The sequence below is a fragment of the Hirundo rustica genome, chromosome 1 (assembly GCF_015227805.2).
Source record: "Hirundo rustica isolate bHirRus1 chromosome 1, bHirRus1.pri.v3, whole genome shotgun sequence".
Classification (NCBI taxonomy): Eukaryota; Metazoa; Chordata; class Aves; order Passeriformes; family Hirundinidae; genus Hirundo; species Hirundo rustica.
The window spans coordinates 106,104,801-106,117,677 of record NC_053450.1 but is presented as its reverse complement, the minus strand read 5'-3'; the positions used below and the strand labels follow the sequence as shown (position 1 = coordinate 106,117,677).

Genomic DNA, 12,877 nt, shown 5'->3' with positions numbered 1-12,877 from the left:
TAGTGCTGTTAGGTCTATCGTTCCTAGAAATCTATTGAATTTTATTGACTATTTCTCTCTTGGCATAAAGTCAATTTTGGCATGTAATTCTGAGTTAGCTGGTAATACTGGTTGTCAGATGATGTTACTGTTGTAGGAGCGATTAGGCTCTTCAGTATTAAAAATTACATCATATCTGGGTAGGAACAGAAAAACATCATAGATTTCATTTTCAAGAATCTCATATTTCGGAGAAAAAAACGATACACCAAAACAACAAACCACACAAGAAGGAAATACATGCTCATCTGATCTCACAAAAAAAGGTACCTTGCAATTAAAATCACAAATAAATCTAAATTACAAGAAGTATGAATGAGAAACTTGGTAAACACCGTTCAAAACCAAAATTTTTCATTTACCTCTTCAATATTCTCAGATCTAGAAAACTCCTAGAATAATCAACTTGTTTCTGCTCCCACTGAAATGAAGGGGAAAAAACCCACCTTAAGCACAGACTCCAGCCTGTAGTCAAGAGACTGAATTTAGTGTTTCACAAAAAGAGACCCTCTAAACAAAGAAAACAAGTGCAGGTTTGACAGAGGCCCGAACTGCTTGAATTGCATAACTATTGTAATTCTTTTCCAGACAGACTAGACCAAGGCACAACAAAATCTTCTACATCTCCAATCAATTTTGATTGAAAAATTGATAGCAGATATAGGACTGAAGGTAGGTTTGCTTGTATGCACGGCTCCTCTCTTATAAATTAGAGGGATGAAACGAAATCTGCAGGAGCAACATCCTGACAAGAAAAAAAAGGGGGTGGGTGGGGAAAGAGAGAAAGAGAACAAAAGAGGATGAGGAAAGACTAAACTGTCAATTGTCAAGACATTCTTGTAAGTAGGGCTGATCTTCAGACCAATTACAGCTGCAGCTGAAACTCATCTGCAGCTGTTCTGCTTTCCAAACTAAGCTGGTTGATAAGCAAAGCTTCCTGGAATAAAAGTCCACCAGACTACAAGACTTGCTGCACAAAGACTGAGCAAAAGCAGTTACTGCTTTGAAAGGGGTGTAATCTTTTAAGTACAACTTTTGAACACATGTACTTGGTATAGGATGCAAAATGCATTACTATCTTTATATAGTAGATTAAATACTCAGCCTAACCAGTATCACACTCTGAGTTATTGAACTATTATATTAATCCAAGCTGACCACCAAAATTAGCCCCTAAATTAATTCACTTACAAAATTAACAAAAACAGTCCTTATTTTCGAACCAACAATTCCTTGAAGGAGAAGCAAGGAGGAAATGAGTAACTAACAGACAGCGTATCTTTTACAGCTTCATTCTGAGCATCTTTGAGAACATCAGGAGAGGGAAAAAGCCAGTGTCTTACCATTACCATTATAATCAGTACTTAGTCTTCAGCTGCCCTGCTTAACAGACCTCACCAACAAGAATATATTAAAGTCACTCAGAAGAAAAAACTCTCAGAGGTTCTACTACACATGCCAATTTTCTATCAGACATTCAACTTTTACAGACTTGTTTCACAGAGTCAAAACCAATGTTGAACCTAGTGCTGCAAAAAATCACTAATTTTAAATCTTAGGAAAAGTTCTGACCCTAAACAAATGTTATTTCATCTTCCCATCACTATCAAAGAAGTATCCTAGAAACACTCAGCAAGCTACTAAGGGCTTCTCCCACCATGCCCTGGAGCATGGATTCTGCTGGCACAAATAGAAAAGATTACACGTTGATGCTAAGATTACAGGTACAGAAAAACTTTTCTACCTCCTTACAAAGTCCAGGGAGCTACAGAACTGACCAGTTTATAGACTTCAAGCTATGAAGAATTGACTGGTTTATAGCCTTCAAGAATCTTTCTCTTCTAAAAGCTCAGTCCTTTCAAAAAAAATAAAACAGAGTAAAATTTTATATGCTGGAATTCCAAATCAGTTCCAGCAAAAGCTACAGACCTTAGTTCAGAATAACAACCTCATTAAAAAACACAAGTCTAAATACTGATAGAGAAAACCAGTAGAACTACTTAATGATAGGAAATGTATTCAGACATCATTTCTATCATATGCACAGCAAAGGGTGTAGACCACCACCTTCTTAAGCAGTGCTGACTTTACCATGCAATACAAGGTTACAAGAGGCAAGGCAGAACAAATGGTGCAAAAGAAAGGTCATCGAATCCATTACATGCCACCTTATAGGCGAAATAAAAAAGAATTTCCTCTCCATTTTAAATAAAGTCCTAAAGTCAAACACCGAAGCTATGATACAACAAGAGACTAATTTCTTCTTCAAATTAGTTTTAAAAAAAATCCGTAAGCACTACCTGACAGAAACAAGATTCCTAAAGACTTCCAAACAGTACCTCAGCGCATTTGTACAAGGAGGTGAACCCCCTTCCAGCATCTTAAAATGAGATGCCAGAATAGGGAGATGCCAGAAAACAGTTCTCTGATGCAAGCTAGGAATTAAAGCAAAATCCACTGTAGACATTCTCATTCCAGCTAGAAAATTAGACAATCAAGTCAAGAGTGAAGTATTACATAGAGAATGACAACTGAAATTTTCCAAGTAACTGGACATGATTATCCGTAAGACCCAAAGTATAATGCCAGAGACTAACAGAAAAAAGAAGAATTTCTGTTTTCTTTATGTGCGTTGTGGATTCAAAATTTGTCCTAATAATAAGATCTCTTTAAATATGTGTTCTATTAAAGATAATAGCAATCAAACCTGAAATAGAGGTAGCCTTAATAATTATGGAAGCCAGTTTTCCAGACAACAGAATGTTCCTGCTATTTGCCAGTAATACTAAACAGAAAAGGCCAATCTTCGAAACAAACCCATGCATTCTTAAAAACTATTAAGTGAAATACTTATGGAGCAATTTTGTGTCTAAAAAAGTAAAAAGCTATCTCTAATCTACTAGCAGTGAAAGCACTATCATAGGCACCAGGATACGTGTAGAGTTCCATGTATCTGGATTTCGCCATACTTTGTCTGGTGTAAACCTGTTGAATTCCAGCTCTTAGGTCATCCCATATCTGGTCAAGACCAATCTGTTTAAGTCCATGTGGGTTCTGACTCCTATTTGATGACATTTTGTATTTCCTGTAAAGTCTTCCAGTGCAGCAGCCTGAGCTCTTGTTATTCCTCCATCAGAATCACAAGTAAAGTAACATTCTAAACTCAGGGGCGGCAACTCAGCGAGATATTCTTTACACACAAAAGGTGATGGTTCCCAGGAAGATAACCTGCAATAGGAAAAGAAAACATACACATTATATGACAGTCTAAATTTATCCACTCTAAAGATACAAAATTTATTATTTCACTGAAACATTGTGGTTTACATAGATGAGAAATCCATCTCAAGATGTGAAATACCAAAACTAAGGAACATAATTTTGCAATTCAGCAGTTCACTAAAAAATGAGACAGTTATTACCCAGAGTTATCCAAAGGCTGTAGGTACTCAGACCAGCGCAGCTGACAACAGAAACCTAATGCTAACAAGGAAACATAGCAGTAAAAAGCCTTCCAAGCAGCAGACACTATTTATCAGCAAGGGCAAATAGTTTCTTCCCATTCAACAGTACAACTCAGTACTTCGGAGCAACTCTAGGTTCTGTGGTAGCTCATTGTTTAACAAACATCCTCATGGGTATCAAAGATTAACCAGAAGACGGTACGAATAACTTTTCTTCAGTTATCAATAACTCTTCCAGACTTGAGATTCTATTACAGGCCAAGGCTTTTTGGTAGCAGAGAATTTTTCTATCTGGCAAGCATAAGCTTACATTAATTTCTTTGCTAAGCAGAAGAACACTACTTCCTTCAATGCCATTTTACCAGCAAGAGAACATACAGTCAACAATGGTGGGAAGAAAGAACTACTAATAGGAGTACACAGAACAAATATTGAATAAATTGTGAATGAAACAATCATAAAGTAGGAAAAACACCAGTCCCATGGGTTTTAAATGCACAAAGTTTGGAACATAGTGAAAAGATAGCTACCAATTCATCAGCTTTGTGATATAATGGAGAAGGAACACATTCACCTGGAAAGGCCCACTGAAAACATCAAGCAGAGAAGATCCATTATCACACAAGTCCATAAAAATATGTTTGCAATTTTGACGTCTTATCCTCCAAAGCAACAAAATTAAGAACATATCAGAAAATGACAATGTAAAAAGTTAGCCCACAAGTAATAGACTAGTACTAAGCCATGACCAACTTAATCTTACTGAAGTCTTTCCACTCATATAGGGAGCTTATAAGAAACATGGAGAAAGACTAGCAACTGTAGTTACAGGAGAAGGGTCAATGGTTTTAAATTAAACCAGGGCAGATTCAGAGTGGATATAAGGAGGAAATTCTTTACTGTGAGGGTGGTGGTGAGACACTGGAACAGGCTGCCCAGAGGAGTTGCAGATGCCAGACGCTGGCAGTGTTTAAGGCCATGTTGAAAGGAGCTTGGAACAACCTGATCTAGGGGAAGGTGTCCTTGCCCAAGACAAGGAGACTAGACTAAATGATCCCTTCCAGACCAAACCACTCTATCATTCTGCACCCTAGAATTCATTGACTGGAATACTCAAACCACAGTGACTCATCATGGCTTTCCATTCTTCTACAGACAATACAGCTTTATGATAAAGCTGTCATCCAAGGCTCATATGAACCCTTCCATAATTTCAAGAATAGTATAGGCTGAGACTGAAGAAATCCTATTATTTGTTCTTGATCTCTGAGCAGCAGAAAATAAAATATATTCCTTCAGAACCTACTGTTAAGTCAAACTTCTAGGCAATTCTATGTTCCACTCCAGGTTTCACAGAGTTTTGAAGATCAAGTATTCTGTTATACCCTCCCTGACCTCCACCCAACTATCTGAAGTTCTCCTCTGCCTTTTCTTCTGGACCCTAAAAAGACCAACTGAGATAAGAGACATTTTTTCATTCTTTTCAGTCAATGACTGTCTTACTACAGTAACACAAAAATGACCACTCCTCACAGTCCTTTGCTTTCCCATCACCCATACACATTTAAATCTCAAGCTCTAAGTGAAAACACCAAGGAGTATTTTCATTATGTGAGCCTGAGCAACAAGTACTGTCTCATTTTAATCTGACATACAATTGATTATGTAGCTTATTTTCTTTTTTACAGGGGAAACAGTTACTCAGAGGACTAGGTGGAAAAGCAAGAATTCAATCAATATACATCTTAGAAAACACATGCCTAAAATTCAACCCTGCCATTTTTGTTTCTCTAATTTCTCTAATTAATAAGCAAGCTACTTATTAAAGACACATGACAATTATGCATCATAATGCTGAAGTGCGATCTAGATCATACCTTGCTTGTATTTAACTTCTTTAATTTCTGGAAATCGAACCTGCTGCAGTACTACTGAAGATGGACTTTCAGGACTAAGCAACCAAAGCCAGGAAGAGCAAAAGTCCACAAGTGGCCATTCACCTCCACTGCGGGAAATACTCTGTGCATGTTACACACCCACAGTCTTGGACTGTGATCCTAAGCCAGCATTGCAATAAAAGGAAGAAAAATAAATCAATGTCTACAATCCAGGAGAGCAGAAACGCTCTGAATTTCTTAAATCTGGTACTAAAGAAGACATGGTTCTGGAATCTGCAACCCATGACAACTGCAGTACATGTAAGAATTAACTGACTGTCACTCACTTATTAATCTGCCAATTGCAAGCAGCCTAGGGTTAGAGTGCATTTGTGTAAAAACATGTTGATATGCCTAATGCAAAATACTTCATTGCTGTGTAAGAGCTTCTAGCAGAAGGCCAACCCCTTGCTAGATAGCATAAGCAGCAGATGTTGAGTTTCCTCCTCCATGATGATGGAAATATTTAACTCTATTCTCTAATTAAACATCTCCTAGTTTTTATGAAGCTGGGTGCATCTACAAATAGTACCTTTTCCCAGAATCTTTTCAATTCAAAGTGTTCCTCATTCACACTTGATTAATTTTCCCTTCCCTTCCTCTAAAGTAAACCTCTGTATTTAAGACCGGATGCAGCTACTAAAAACAATGCTATGAAAAGGAACTTAATTTTGGTTTTTATTTTCTCATGCAGTCCACTATATAAAAATATTCTTTGTAAGTCATAAATCCACTGCATTTGACACTACCTCACTATCCTCTGGTTGGTTTCCAATTTGAATTTTGCAATTAAACACTTGAATACATAATGACAGTACCATCTCACTAACTTCCTAGACTCAAACAATTTACTTCTTACAGTTAATTACTGGTTAACAATCAGAAAATAGAGCAACAGATGAATAATTCTATAAGCTACTATCATTTTCCAGATTTATTCATGTGCAGAAAAGTAAAAAGGTAGTTATCAATATATTACTTTAACAAGAAAAAAAATTCAATTCATAAGAATACTTTAACTACAAAAGCCTATTTATGAAAAGATGTATTCCTACAAAAGCATATTTATGAAAAGATCTATTCCTACTTAGTGGTTAACTAAACTATGGTATTAAATTGATAGAAAGAGCAGGGGTAACACAAGGCTTTGTTACTTGGCACAGTTGCTATTATACATAAACATATGAAATTCTATTTCATGGAAGAAGTGCTATTATTCTGATTCACATACAAAAAATCCGTCAAAGGTCAATTCAAGTCCACAGTAGTTACATTGCATCTCTTCACCCAACATGCCAATTGCTAAAAAGAGGGAGAAAGAGTTCCTAAACCAGATTTCTCAGTGCCCAGGCTGTGCACAACTCCCTGAATTAAAACTTCACCATTAAGTCATGACCTTTAAATCAGTGAGATCTCCCCCTTGCAAAGTGCCCTTGGCAGGACTATGCACAAGCAGGTCTTGAACTGACCATCACTGCGCTTTCTCCCACAAACAGATCGGACTTGCTGCTGACCTGCTTCAAGGATAAAACCAGCTGCCTGAGTTGCAACATCCACTAAGTAGCTTTGGACCAGGGAACCCAGCCTTCATTATAGTTTCAGAAACAGCTATATTTGCATGAGAAATATTACCCCTGCAGTTTCCAGACAATATATGCACAGTTTGATGCAGCAGGATGATCGTGTTCAACACCAGCCAATTTTCAACCCCGCATTCAAGTATGGCAATTAAAACAGTCCAAACAAAAGGAGGTAACACTTCTGCCAAAACTTTAAAACAGCCTTGAAGGACTTAAATGTTACTCCCTCTTTTTCATTACTTGGGGACACACATCATGATAGATAAACCTCATATGCAAAGAAATGCATTGCATTGTAAAACACTGGGCTTGTTTTTATTAATAATCTAATAATAAAGAATATTTATTTAGATATCCCACCTCTTTGGAAAATTATGTATATGCTGGAAGAGATCTTCAGGAAAATGTGAAAGTTAACTCTGCGTTTATCTAAAAAACATAATAAACCCCACCAGAATTTTAGCATCCCACACCATGTGCTGGAGCAAATACCTAATTTGTACATCCTAACACAATACAACTTTCATCTTTACAGCTCCAAGGCCACACAACCCCTTATTTCTAAATTACATACTTCAAGATAGTTTACTTCAGTGATTACAGATAGGATTTGAACTTGTCAGCTTCTTGCACAGCAAGAACTTACAGGTTCAGAGCAAGGTTTCCCAGCTGACACAAGAGCCCAGATAGCACGGTTTTAAAGATGCAACAAAGAGGCACAACCTCCAGACTTATTTTATCTTTTGTCTAATTTCAAATATGAGGAGAACATTCTTGTCCTGTCTAATAACATGAATTTAAGTGACTGGCTTTAATCATACTAAACCCAAACCCATTTGTGAAGAGAAGCAAATTTGACTAATAAGCTGTGGCAGAATGAATGTCACTAAAAGTAAGTTCAAAAACCTTCAGCATTATGAAGTTTCCAAAGTTTATAAGTATATGTATTAAAAGTCAGAATTTCACCTCTGTACACTGCCTCAAATGCATTTTCTAAAACTGAATGCAAGTTCTCCAGTAACAAGAGTACAGTACTAGTTCATTTGGACAGTGGCTGCAGGTTGATATCTTTCATAAAAATTGGTGCGGTGACCATGCTCACTTTAATGGCCACAAAAACCAAAATATCAACCATCTGGGCTAAGAGAATAAAGCATAATAAAAGTTTAATCTTTGGTACTGAAAGTCAAGAAAAATGACTAAATTTAGTACAGGCACTCCCTTAAAAATGCAGGATGAAATTCCTCTTGTTAAACCCTTTTCTCCACGTTTTTCCAGCCCAACTCCTCTAACTTACTTTATTCTGCTCTCCTGCTGCTGTATTTCAGCAAGTCTGATCCAGGAAATTCAACAGATGCTCTTGTGTTCACCAAACAGCAACACTCAGCCTTAGTTCCTGACCAGTTTTACTCCCTCAAAGTCTCTTCACAGAATCTAGGCAACTACTCAGATTACCCAAGATATTCAATACTGATTGAACACTATATGACACAAGCGCGTAAGTGTTTTAACAAAACTGAAACAGAAGCACACTAAACGCCACCTTTGGTCTAGCACAAGCTGTGTGCTTGTTCTTAAATTATTTTAAAAACAACTTAAAACATTGCATGCTACTTTATACTCTAGCTGATGTAAATTTCAAAATGGATACAGCTGAAGTGACCCTTAGTATTACCCTATCAAAATATTTGACAAGTTTTTGCCTTGCAATACCCATCCAAAGGTACACCTCTTTTTTCATCATTAAGCGTGTTACAAAACATACCAAAAAATAAACCAAACACCTCATGCAACCAAAATACCCAATTCAGTATTCGTACATCCCCTCTTACCAAACATGGACAGTTTCGGAGATAGGAAGGACACTGCCAATGATCCAGCCTACAATCCGGGTTTAAGACTCTTCTCGAAGGCATGCAAACACCTTTTGAAAAAGGCATGCAAATGCTAAGTACAGAGCTAAGAACAATATACCTCCCTCCATGCTGTGGAGTTAGTATGTAAGATACAATCTACATGATTAATTAGATGTAAGTGCTGGGAGCCTTACATAAGTATATACTTGTATACTTATATAGGTATACATACTTACATAGGTATTTAAGTATAAGGTGGGGAGAGATTTAAAATTTGGTTTTTTTCAACTTTTGCTTCTTTACCTTTACAATTCATAAGCTCTTTGAACCTTCTTCCAGGTCAAAAAATGCCTCGACTCCTAAAGGATGCAACCTCTATTTCAGCACATATTTGTCTGATAGAATGGAAATATTTCTATTTTGTCCCTATAATCACTCGCACTCACAATTTATGATTCCAAAGACACCTTTCATATCCATGTACCTGCAAATTAATTTTGTGTTTACTTGACTTCGGTTGAGGTTAGCATTATGAGCTCTAAACTGTAATATTGCTTAGTTGAGCCATGGTCCTGCATACAACATTATACAGCACTCACATTTCTGTCCAGAATTATTTCAAGCCACTAAATATAAAGGCTATAAGCTAGGGAGACAGTTTATGCATTTCACATGACACAATCTTTAAAGCAAGACTAGGAACAAGCATAACGTCTGCAGCACTTCACATGCTACAAATGTGTAATTAATCAACATCCGGAGAATCTGCCTATAGCAGACATTTTCACTGTGTCCCAGCAAAATGACACAACTGTTGTAAAAAATGGTTACTCCAGAAATCAGTACCAGAAGAGAAATACTAGATTTTTTTCTCCCTTTCAATAAAGATATTTAAGAGACAAATAACAGAATTTACAATGTTCAGTTGCTCTGTATTATTACAAAATAGAGTTACATGCAGTGTGAAAAGCTTGAGCTCATCTTATTTTCAAGGGAGTTAAATTCAGCTCATTATGAGAGAAGGCAGATACTTATGCATGCATTCCTCCCTTCCAAAAGTTGTCTTTGGGTGGTAAAAAAATCTGTGCAGCATTAAAAAAAAAAAAAAAAAAAAAAAAGCAGAAGCAAGTATGTGTAATTTGACAGTAATTTAAGACTAAGTTGTGTAAATTTGGTGTAAATTTTGTGTGGTTAAAACTGTATCTCCCTAACGATGACTTCATTTAGGGCTTCCATGTTCTCCCTGCACCCCCTCCTCCATGTTTTACAGTTCTGATCAATGACATCTAAAGCACTGTAATTAATACACTCCTACATTACTTCATGTGCCAATGATACAGTTGCCAGCTGAAAAAATAAAACAAAGCCTGGACAAGTTCTTCACAGCTAGAAAGACCCTAAAATTCACTTTTACGTTCAAATTTAAACACAATACATAGAAATAACTTAGAATTGCAGTTTTCACACTTTTCTTATTTACTTAAATTATCCATGATTGTGTTCACTAAAAGCCTTTTTAACTGATGTGGTTTATCTGGACACCTGAATACAAGGATTTTTTTAAAATATCAGTAACTATTCCTCAGAAGAAAACCAAGAAAGTTGGAGTGTGCCACTTTTTCCTTTCTCTTTGCCAGTTCTTCTACCAGCTCTTTAACGTTCTTTCTTTATTTCTTCCTTTTGGCTTTACCTTTGTCTTCCTTAAACAAACAAGTCCAGCAGCTTTTGACAGGTAGATACCCTACAATAATGCTATAACTAATACAAAAAAACCCAAACAACCCACACCAAACCCCAACGTATACATGCTGCCTCACAAACAAAGGCTAGATCTAGATTCAACAAGGCTTGTTGTATTCTACACAAGCAAACTCCCCTTTTCCAATTCCAGCCAAAGAAAACCCTGGTCAATACTTAGAATCCCACTAAGTTTCACAGTAGTTTTACTGCATCAACACCAATTTGGAAAACAGTGCTGCAAGGGACTAAATCCTTAAGTACTATATAGGTAAAACTTTTCAAGTTTTACCTGGCCATCTTCAGAGTTCACTTTGCTGTTGATGAAGTAATCCCTATGCATAAAGTTTGCAGATTGCTCCTAAACTGAAATGTCCTTTCTAACCTGAAGTTTGCAGATTGCTCCGAAACTGAAATGTCCTTTCTAACCTAAAGCCTTGCATATTCCTCTGTAAAAACAGGATGCAGACCCTACAGTATTTTTTAACAGAGCCTGCACTTAATGTGCTTCATAGCTTTTTCAAACACTGATTATGCTCAGCTTTTACCTTGGAAAAAGGAGTGCTACAGATTAGGAGAAGAGAATCAAGTCAAGATATGGGGGCACTGAAGAAAAGTTAGAAAAGTTTTACAGAAGTGGGTTTGTGTGACCAGGTTTTGGTAGTGGCGGGGGGCTACAGTGGTGAGTTCTGTAAGAAGCTGGCTGTAGCTCCCCCAAAGTCCAAGAGAGCCAATGCCAGCCAGCTCCAGGATGGATCTGCCACTGGCTAAGGCTGTGCCAACCAGAGATGGCAGTAACATCTCTGTGAGTACCTATTTAAGAAGGAAAATAAATTATTCCACAGATGTAATTGCACTCAAGAGAAGAAAGGAATGAGAATATGTGAGAGAAACTCTGCAGACACCAAGGTCAGTGGAGACTCCCCTACAGCCTGTGTGAAGACCATGGTAAAACAGCTGTGCCCCTGCAGCCCATGGAGGACCACAGCGATGCAGAAACCCATTCGCAGACCATGGAAGTCCACAGGGGTGCAAATTTCCACCTGCAGCCCATGGAGGAGACCCATGTTTGAGCAGGTGGATGCCTGAAAGAAGGCTGTGAGCCCCTGGGAATCCCATGCTGGAGCAGGCTCCTAGCAGGGACCTCCAGACTCACAGAGAGAGGAGCCTGTGCTTGAGCAGGTTTCCTGGCAGGACTTATGAGCCTGTGGGGAACCCATGGTGGAGCAGGCTGTGCCTGAAGGGACTGCACCCTGTGGAAAGAGACCCACATCGAAGCAGTCCACAAAGAGCTGTAGCCCATGGGAAGGCCTGATGCAAGCTATGTTTATGGAGAGCTGTCTCCCATGGGAAGATCCCATGTCAGAGCAGGGGAAGGACTCTTCTCCCTGAACAGTGGTAGAAACAGCCTGGTGAACTGGTGAACTCACAGTACCTCAGCCCCTGTCTCCCTGTGCTGCTGGTGAGGAGGAGGTAGAGCCTGAGAAGGAGGGAGAGGTGGGATGGGTAAAAATTTGTTTTACTTTTCATTAACCTGCTCTCATTTTGAGTAAAAATAAATTCAATTAATTTGCCCATGTCCAGTCTGCTTTGCCCATGATAGTAATCAATCAGAGATCTGTCCCTATCCTTGTCTCAACTCATGAGCCTTTCATTGTATTTTTCCTCCCCTGTCTACTTCAGGGGAGTGATGGAGGGGCTTTGGTGGATACCTGGCATCCAGCCAAGGCCAAACCACCACAAGATAAAGAGCCTTGAGCATTCCCACTTTCTTTCTGGCTTAAATACAATACAACCTGCATAACAAACCCAAACAAAAATCAAAACAAACAAGAAAGAAAAATGCTAAACAAAGCCCAATGAAACCCAAATAAACATAAATAATGAAGGACAATGCACAAGAAGATGCACTTCTTGAATCAGTCAGAAAGATGCAGAAAAGGAAAATGAGAGAGGACAAACCATGAAAATTGCTAGATACCCAACATGCCAAGCAGAAGACAGAGTAATATACCTTGTTTTCTTAAAAAGGAGAAAAGAGAAAAGGAAAAAAAAACCCACCAAAAAAACCCCCCAAACAAACAAACGGAAAAAACTCAACAGCAGCAGGGAGTTAAATCCAGTGCAATTCAGAAAGAACAAACACAGAAGGCTGGAAACTCTGAAATACCTTGGGCCAGTTTATAGACTTTAATGATCCTGCAAGGACAATTCTTACACATAACTGTTTTCCCAAAAGATCTTACCAGACATCAAAACTTTAA

The 12,877-nt window shown here is 38.0% G+C and overlaps 1 protein-coding gene across 1 annotated transcript in view; it reads right to left on the bottom strand.

Annotated features, from left to right (window-relative positions):
* The window catches only part of CUL1 (cullin 1), a 53,721-nt gene that overhangs the window by 33,928 nt on the left and 6,916 nt on the right, over nt 1-12,877 (bottom strand). Inside the window, exon 2 of the mRNA XM_040065031.1 lies at nt 2,975-3,267. Within this exon, the coding sequence (XP_039920965.1) occupies nt 2,975-3,114 (140 nt within the window). The 5' untranslated portion in view covers nt 3,115-3,267. The remainder of the gene's footprint in view (nt 1-2,974; nt 3,268-12,877) is intronic.